Here is an 8,977-nt window from a genome sequence, read left to right on the forward strand (position 1 = left end):
GAGTTGTGAGCTACCACTGGGTGCTGGGAATTGAACTCTGATCCTCTGAAAGAGGAGCCAATGCTTTTAACCATGGAACCATCTCTCCAGCCTGTGGTATAAGGATCTTAATGCAGTCAGTCTCTGACCACAGGCTTAGGTGGTGCAGTGGTTGGGTTTTGGATGACACACGATAGTATGAGGTGTAGGTAGAGTCTCAAGCCAGATGTAAGCAAAGCAATCAGTTTACTAGACGAGAAATAGGCCATCTCCCTACTCTCCAGAGTCAATGACTCAATCAATACAAACAGGAAAAGTGAAGGCAGCTAATTCCTCACTGACAGCTCGGGCTCGTTTGGCTTGCTCACCTTCCTTTGTGAACAACCTTCAGACGGTCACTCTCCTGAACAGGGAGGCCATTTTTTGTCCACTTTCCTGGCACGTTTTCTGAGATTTCACACTTCAAGCACACTTCTTTTCCAAGTTTTACAGTCTGATCTGTCAGAGGCGTTGTGATCTTCAGCGGTCTCACTACAGAAAGAAAGAGCATTAAGGAGCCACACCCAAACTCCAGACAAGCTAACAGCAATGTTTCACAGTGTCCTGCTGGCTCTTCTGTAACACACATTTTTAAAATGACAATTTGTTCCATTGTGGGTGATATAAGTGAGCAGAGCCAAGCATAACACAAGTTCCATCCTTCAAATACCTATCAGAATGGTGATTCATCCATAAGATATGAGCCCCATCCTTTCTCCTCTAAGGTTACAAATGTCCATCGGATTTCAGGTAATTCTCATGCTACCCCAGGATTCCCTTAAAGCTTCAGACATTCCAGCGCCAGGCCCACAAGTAGATCTCAGGTCCCTTTCAAGGCAAAGTGCCATATTTATGAACAATTTAACAGGAGGAAAACTATGACGCTATTTCTTTGTTCTTTTGAATAAAGTCTGATTTTTTTTAAAGACATTTGTTTTCATTTTATATGTATGTTTACTTGTATGTATGTGCACACACCATACAAGGCCAGAAGAGGGTATCGAGTCCCTTGGAATGGGAGCTACAGATGGCTGTGAGCCACCATGTAGGCTCTGGCAACTGAGCCTGGGTCCTCTGCAAGAGCAGCCAGTGCCCCTGACCACTGAGCCATGTCTCCAGCCTTTATTTTGCTTTTAACACATCACTGAGCATAGGGTTGTTTTTAGTGTAATGCCCCAAATCTTATTTATTCCATTAACCTTGTGGTCATTTTCACATGAGTTTGTATAGCAGAATGATTTTTTAGAAATCCACATATATCACGCGAAGGCTGAACTGATCACAGTTACTTTGAATGGCTACAAATGCCAGATAAATGGGACCATATGAAGTGCAGCTGGACCAACAAAAGAACGAAGCAGGACGATGTCAGGCCTGCACGGCACTCTGCTATTTTAGTTTTCATGGCAGCTGTGACTAGACTGTTATGAGAAACCACTATTTTAAGAGACCATTCAGGCAGGAACATTAGTTCTCTGACGCTTTGGAAGCCTGTGATCTGCAAACGAGCTCTTCAACTGAGAGTTCTCAGTGGTGCCCCTAGGTTTAAACAACTTTCTCCTCACTCCAAATGCAATTATGAGTTGCACGTCAAGTGTTAAATCTTTATTTAGTGACCAGAAAGCAGGATATAAGTATGCAAACAGCATCAGCATTTGGCATATTTACTGTCTACCTTTATAGTCTGTCACTTATAACTTTCTGGGTAACTCTTCTGGCAGGTGATTCGATTCTCTCCTCTCTCCCCACCAGCTTTGGGGCTCTACCATTAAACCAAGAAGCTGGTTCCTTTCTAAGAGAGCCGATGTGATACTCAGCTAGAGCAGAGCCAATTTTACATATTTCAAAATGCCACAAGGAAAAGATCAAGAGGACCGAGACTTTCCTAAAACACCATCTTATTTGTAAGTTGATTTAGAAGCCATGCAGAGAAGTCTGACTTACAGTCAACACTTAGCTTAGCGGACGACTGTCCCCCGGTTGTCATGACCGAGTACTCGGCGCTGTCTGCCTTTGTTGCTCCTTCTATGATCAAGGTGTGCTTTTTGCCCTCAACTTTAATTTTGTATCTTGACTTTGGACCAGGAAAGATCTCTTCACCATTCTTAAACCTGAATGAACATGGATTTAAAGGAAGGAAGAAGAGGTTCAGTGGGAAGAAGAATGGAGTAAGGGAGAGTAATGGGGGATATCAAACTAAATCATATATATATTATCTATGATTTTGAGAGCAAAAGTTTTTAATTCCAGAAAATAAGTGTTAGTTTATTGTTTTATTCCAGCGTCTCCCAAGGTCCCTGTCAGATCGCAGACGCATAGGAAGGATTTGTTAAAGAACATGGCTTCATTAATAGGTTCATCAGTAGATCCATCAATTTATGTATAGAGTAACAAGTATTGTGCACAAAGTCACATTAAAAGAACATGAATTCCTCTTCTCATTCCCACTGCTGGTCTCATAGCGCATTTTTAAGTTATCTGTGTTCTAGATTAGTACTAACAATCTGTTCCTTGCTAGTGACTAATGATCCCTGTTGTGGAATTTGCTATAGTCCTCTCAACATCACAGCTCAGTTTACAATCTCAAATCTTCTAGTTTTTAATTTTGAGCTAACTCTCAGAGAACATATAATAAAAGGCTTTTCAGCCTCCACCATCTCAATCTTTTATTTGTTTTTTTTTTGTTTTGTTTTGTTGTTGTGTGTATATTTGTATGGTACAAACAATGAGGCTGAGGGCCTTGAACAAGCCAACTACACATCACTACTGAGCCACATCCCCTGGCTCTTTGTAATTTTTGAAAGGAGTTGGTGATTTTCAGCTGACCATATTTTTTTCCAGGGAACTGAAAAAAATAAATGTGATGAAAACTGATTCTTAGGGTGATGAGGCTGCAGTCTGGGACCTTGAACATGCTATAAGTGCTGTGAACAAGGGCACATTCCCAGCAGCAATGAGGATTTAAATGGAAAATTGCTTCATTACGTTTTTCCATGTAAGTTGCCAGTAAGGTCTGATACAAAGTTTCAGAACATCTATGGTATTTGTAGTCAAAGAGGCTTAAGCAACCTGCGTGGTCCATTTACTAATAAGCACCAGCCTTCCTACATCTCTGCACAGACAGATCTCTAAGCGTTGGTTTTTCAGGTCATAGTATGGCTTTGCTTTTCATCTCTGCTAATACAAAAGAGGTTGAGATCATTTTCATGTGAGGACGCCACTCCCATGTTGCACACTATTAGTTATGAAGATGCTTTGTCTATTAGAGACAGGCAGGCATCAGCAAAGGCGTTTACCATTTCACATTGGCGTCGTCTTCAGACACCTCAACTTCCATCTCCACTCTCTCCCCACAGTAAGCGTTCATGTCTTCCAGCTGCTTAGTCACCATGATTGGAGGCTCTAGTTGGAAAAAGGGAAACCCAAACCGTTAAATATCCAAAGCCTGTGTCCTGAACCCCAGTTTGTTTACAGAGGAAAATCCAGCACTGGAAAAGGACCATCAGTGAGTGATCTGGTGTGTACATTGGAGATGAGATTCTCTATGTCCATCCATGGCAAAACAAATAGCTCACAGTGCCGGGTCGGTTCCTCCCAGCTGCGAGAACATAAGATGTACGCCAAATATCCTGCCTTCAAGCAACGTAACAGGCAGTAAGTGGATTGGATGAGGGAGAATGTATAATGCTTGAAGGTTTTAATTTTGGCCCTCCGCCAAGCATAGGGACTAGACCTGTCTGTAATCAGAGGGCTTCATAAAGAAAATAAGGTTATCCTGGCTTTCCGTGACTCCTCCAACTGTTTCACCAGGCTTCGTGAACGCTGCTCTTCTGATGCCAGTGAACCGTGCCCTCCTCTTAATGAAGCTGCTTTCATGAGACCCACTTTAGTTAAGTGGGCAAAATACAGATTACCCGTTAAAATCTGTTGGGTTTCTGACACTACAACTAAAACAATGCATTTTGCATACCACTGCTTGGCTTAAGTCAAAACCATGAGGGAGTTTCCCATAGCAGCTTTTCTCTCCCCTCAGCTTCTCTCTTCTTCAAGACTAAGCAGAATTCATGCTGGAGGCCATGCAATGGAGCCTCAACCCTGAGCCAATCTAACAGGCCAGCCAGACGTTTCTGGAGGACAACTCCTGTTCTGGGCTAAAGTGGCTACCTTGCCCTACGTTTGGATCAGCGTCCCTTGGGAGGAAAGCCCTTGCCCCTTGATAACGAAAGACAAGATTTTGTCTTTTACCTCTTACAAAGAGCTCGGTAGAACATTTCTCATCTCCAGCTGTCACGTAGTACTCCGAGTCATCTGTCAGTGAGCAGTTATTAATAAACATGATCCTCTCATTTCCTTTGTGCTCAAAGATGTATCTGTTTTAAGAAGGCGGGAGGCAGAGTTGGTGAGCTCGATTTTCTTTATTAGTAAATTTGGCTTATAACTTGTTAATACTGGAGAATCAAGGACAGAGCTGTGATCTTCTATTTATGCCACATATTTAATATGTCCAATCATTATCAACAGAAGCTCATTTTTATTTTTATGATACATGGAAAATATGTGTATTTGTACAAACTATTTAACTTGTTATTCTTTTCTTCCATATACATTTCCATTGAAAATATAAACAAATTCTCATATAGTTAAAATCTTAGCCGACTTTTGGAAGAGAGAGTCGGTTGATTGTGTTAGACATTCAACTTTGTACATCCTTCAAATGGTGGTGCAATTCATTATGTATGTTACCAAAGTGGCAGAAACTTACTCATCTTGTTCATTTAGACATGTTCCCTTCATTGTTTAGCCCAGGAACACAGAGTATTTTTGTTGGATTGAATAAATGCTTGTGCAAGTTAAGCAATAACTGATAAGATCAGCAGCAGATATATAGTCTCTTAAGTGAGCTTAAGCACTGGGCCTTCTGTATCGCAGTTGCTCTCTTAAGAAGAATTTTCCTGGCGGAGAGATAGCTCAGCAGTTAAGAGCACTGGCTGTTCTTCCAGAGGATCGGGACTCGATTCACAGCAACCCACAAGGCAGTGCACAACGATCTGTAACTCAGTTCTAGCCTCCATAGGCACAAATCATACACACACATACATGCAAAACACCAATACACACCAAATCAAACCCATTTAAAAAATACATTTAGAAAGAGAAAACTAGAAGTCAAGAAGAGAAAATACTCTAATTATATGCGCTGATTGTGGAGGAGCATGTGAGAATATTCTCATAGTTGAGCAAAAAACCAAATTGTGGAAATCTCTCAAACTGAGGACTTCAAGAACAAAATACATCAACATTTTCAGTAGAGCTAGTCAAGAGAAAACATGTCTGGGTGAATCCATGTTGTTTTCAAGAGGCTTTTGCACCAGGTATAAATATTATCATTTCAGTCACTGTGTTAGGCACGAGCCCACGGGAAAGCTGGAAACCACTTCACAGCACTCTAGAAGTGACAGGTTTCTGGGCTTAAAGCCTGTGTCAATGTACATGTTATTAACTTGAAACAGTGTACTGAAGCTGGAAATCTCCTGGATGGAGGAAGATCTCCACGGTAATTCCATAACAGACGAGCAATCCCACCAGACACCAGGGGTTGGTTTGGCTCCTTCTTTTGGAAGAAAAACAAGATGTAATAAAGCCCAGGCTCAGGCCTACATTACATGATCTTAACATGGAATAGTTCTGTGCAGATCCAAAGCTGTGGGTACTCCCAATAACATCCAAGAAGAAGACTTTCAACCACTCTAAACTGCTCATGTTATTTTGGGAAACAACAACAACAACCCCAAACCTTCTAATTATGAGACGTGATTTTCATCTGGCATCAAATGTATATTTCAAATATTTCAAAGTTTTATTATCGTGAATAGAGAGAAGTTTGGCAATGCTTTGAGATAATGACATACAATATCTCACAATGAGTCACAAACAATTGTGGCTCACTTGAAGAAGCCCTAGGAAACATGAAAAGGAGGTTCTTTTACACAGCACTATGACAATCAGAATTCCAAAACATACAAAAGATGACTTAAACCCTCCCTCTCCCTCCATACAATTTTACATTCTAATGACACAATGAAAGGCATATGCCTAAAGTTATTTTATTCTCTATAAGTTAGTCAAACTACGGTTTATTTATATTTTAACCAAGTCTTTTGAAACTCACTTACTTTGTGCTGGGTCGAATTTCTTGACCATTTTTAAACCATTTCACCTCCAGTTTAGGGTCTGCCAATTCCACAACAAATCTCACTCTGCCTCCTTTATCAACCTGATATGCAGGATCAAGAATTTTTGCAAAAGCTGTAGACAGAAACAAACAAACAAAAATGACAGCGTGCATACACAAAGGCTACCGATTTAAAAAGTTAAATGTGTGCATGAAAATCTAAAAACAAGTAAAAAAGAACAAGTCTCAGGGAAGAACAAAGTCAGAAGCTTTCCCAGTTACCTCTTCTATTTCAGAGTTATTTTGTATGTCTACAGTAAGATGGTTCAAAATTTAAAGAGAATTCATGTGTTTATTAAAAGATTTATTTATTTATACATATGAGCACTCTATTTGCATGTATGCCTGCATGACATAAGAGGGCATCAGATCCCATTATGGTTGTAATGGCTGTAAGCCACCACGTGGTTGCTGGGAACTGGACTTTCGTCCTCTGGAAGGGCAAACAATGCTCTTAACCTCTGAGCTGTGTCTCCAGCCACTCATGTGTTCTTAAAAGAAGCATAAGAGGAAAATAGCACTACTGCTAATTTTAAATTACATTTATTTGTCTTGTGTGCCTGCATGCATGTCGGGGGTTGGTATGAGAATATCACTTTGGGGAATCTGTTTTCACCTTCCACCATGTGGGTTCGTGGGTTCCAACTACGGTGGTTAGATTTGGCAGCAACTCTGTGAGAATAACTCACTTGATTATGCTCACTTTCTCTCATTTTAAAGAGCTAAAAATGAACATTAGATTTCCAGCCGGTTGTCTAAGACATGGGTCCAGAACTCAGTGTGTAGACGGCCCCGCTTGGCAAGGGGCCGTCAGCTGGCTGGCACTTCAGCGGTTGCTTCTGGAATCACGAAGTAGAGCTGTGAGATGGTGGGGCTGGCTGAGTTGTTCAAACAAAATAGCAGACAGGGCCTCTAGATTTCCCAAGAGCAAGTTCTCAACCAATTGGGGGTGACGTTTAGAAGTGAGGACCAGATGTTTAGCAGGCCATTTTAAGAGTCAAAAGGTGGGTATCAACCCAACCAGAGGACCACTCCACATGAAGCCAAAGTCAAGGAAAGGAGCCATGAACAGCAGCAGGCCCGTGAAGGCTTGCTCTGAGCTGGATGAGAAACAGGATAAGACCTGAGACCCACAGGGTTCTAGGTGGCAAACCCGCCTATGCCACGGCCCCAGGCTTGCTCACCTGCGCTCTTCTTCTCCACCCTGCGCATGCGCTTGAGCCGCTTCAGCATGCCACGCAGGTCGGTGATGCCGTACTGGAAAGCGATCTTCTCGTACTCGTTGGGGTTAGCATTTTTGAGCAGCTCCCAGACGTCTACCTCTGGCTCCTCCTCCTGCTGCTTCACCTCCCTAGCCCAGAAGAGCGGTCTCTAAGTTAGAAACTGTCTGTCCCCTAAAGAACAGCGAGGCTAAGAGCTCTCCTTAGAGCCACCAACTGAGTCGACTTGATTTCTTGGGGAACTTCCATTGAGTGGAAGATCAGGTACATACACTTTGAACTTCACTTCTCCAAGTTAAAAACATAGTTGCAGGAGGAGCAGAGATGTCAGAACAAATTCTGACATTATTTTCCTTTCAATTTTAAAGTCTGATCGCATTTGATCTTTGCCAAAACACTGAGAAGCATTTGAAGGTAAGATTTTTCAGAAACTTAAAATAAATCTCACCCCACATGTGGGTAGTAGATTCAGTTTGAAATGTGGATTAAGAATTAAGATTTAAACCAGGCGCAGTGGCTCATGCCTGTAATCCCAGCACTCTAGGAGGCAGAGGCAGGCAGATCTCTGTGAGTTCGAAGCTAGCCTGGTCTTTAAAGTGAGTCCAGGAGAACCAAGGCTACACAGGAAAACCCTGTCTCAAACAAACAAACAAAACAAACAAACAAACAGAAAGAATTAATCCAGGTGGTGGTGGCATAGGCCTTTAATCCCAGCACTTGGGAGGCAGAGGCAGGAGGATCTCTATGAGTTCAAGACCAGCCTGGTCTACAGAGTGTCAGGGCTACAAAGAGAAACCTTGTCTCAAAAAAGCAAAACAAAACAGTTAATATTTAAAATTGGCCTGTGAGTAAAAAAAAAATAAATAAAAATAAAAATCCCTTTCTACATATATTGATGCAAACATAATCTAGACAGTATTTCAAACCTTTGGGTTTTTCCAATAACATTTGCATTAATATGTGGATTATTTTACATTAAAATTGGAACCATCATAAAGGGTTTTTATTTGTTCTTCTTATTAGTATGAATAAAGATGCATTTAAAAAGAAAATTGCTTTTCTAAATTGGTAAGAAAAAAAGAATGAGGAAAAAAAAATATGTCGTAATTCATCTTAATATGCCATCTTAAATTTTTTTTAACAGCAAGAATGGGATTGGAATATAGACAGACTAATGCTAAACTGGAAAGCAAATAGTTTAAAATTTCATGAACAAGAACAGGGTAACATGACCCCATATCTTGATCACTGGCTGGAGAACGTGTAGACCATGTCAAGGAGTACATGACAACACATTAGAAAGGTTCTGATCTGTGTCAGCACTCAGGAGCAGGCAGGCGGAGCTCTGTGAGGCCAGCCTGAGCTACAGAGTGAGTTTCAGGCTAGCTGCTAGCTAGGACTACATAGTAAGATCCTGTCCCCTGCCCCAACAAAAAGGTTAAAGTTCATGTCTCTCCCACTTCTTTCTTTCTTTCTTTCTTTCTTTCTTTCTTTCTTTCTTTCTTTC

The 8,977-nt window shown here is 41.3% G+C and overlaps 1 protein-coding gene across 1 annotated transcript in view; it reads right to left on the bottom strand.

Annotated features, from left to right (window-relative positions):
- The window catches only part of Mybpc1 (myosin binding protein C1), a 75,826-nt gene that overhangs the window by 37,269 nt on the left and 29,580 nt on the right, over window positions 1-8,977 (bottom strand). Inside the window, exons 12-17 of the mRNA XM_055627790.1 lie at window positions 7,435-7,601; window positions 6,192-6,324; window positions 4,264-4,388; window positions 3,315-3,420; window positions 1,963-2,129; window positions 348-510 (exon numbers count right to left, since the gene is read on the bottom strand). Of these exons, the coding sequence (XP_055483765.1) occupies window positions 348-510; window positions 1,963-2,129; window positions 3,315-3,420; window positions 4,264-4,388; window positions 6,192-6,324; window positions 7,435-7,601 (861 nt within the window). The remainder of the gene's footprint in view (window positions 1-347; window positions 511-1,962; window positions 2,130-3,314; window positions 3,421-4,263; window positions 4,389-6,191; window positions 6,325-7,434; window positions 7,602-8,977) is intronic.

This window comes from Psammomys obesus, unplaced genomic scaffold (assembly GCF_907164565.1).
Source record: "Psammomys obesus unplaced genomic scaffold, mPsaObe1.curated_primary_1811, whole genome shotgun sequence".
Taxonomy (NCBI): Eukaryota; Metazoa; Chordata; class Mammalia; order Rodentia; family Muridae; genus Psammomys; species Psammomys obesus.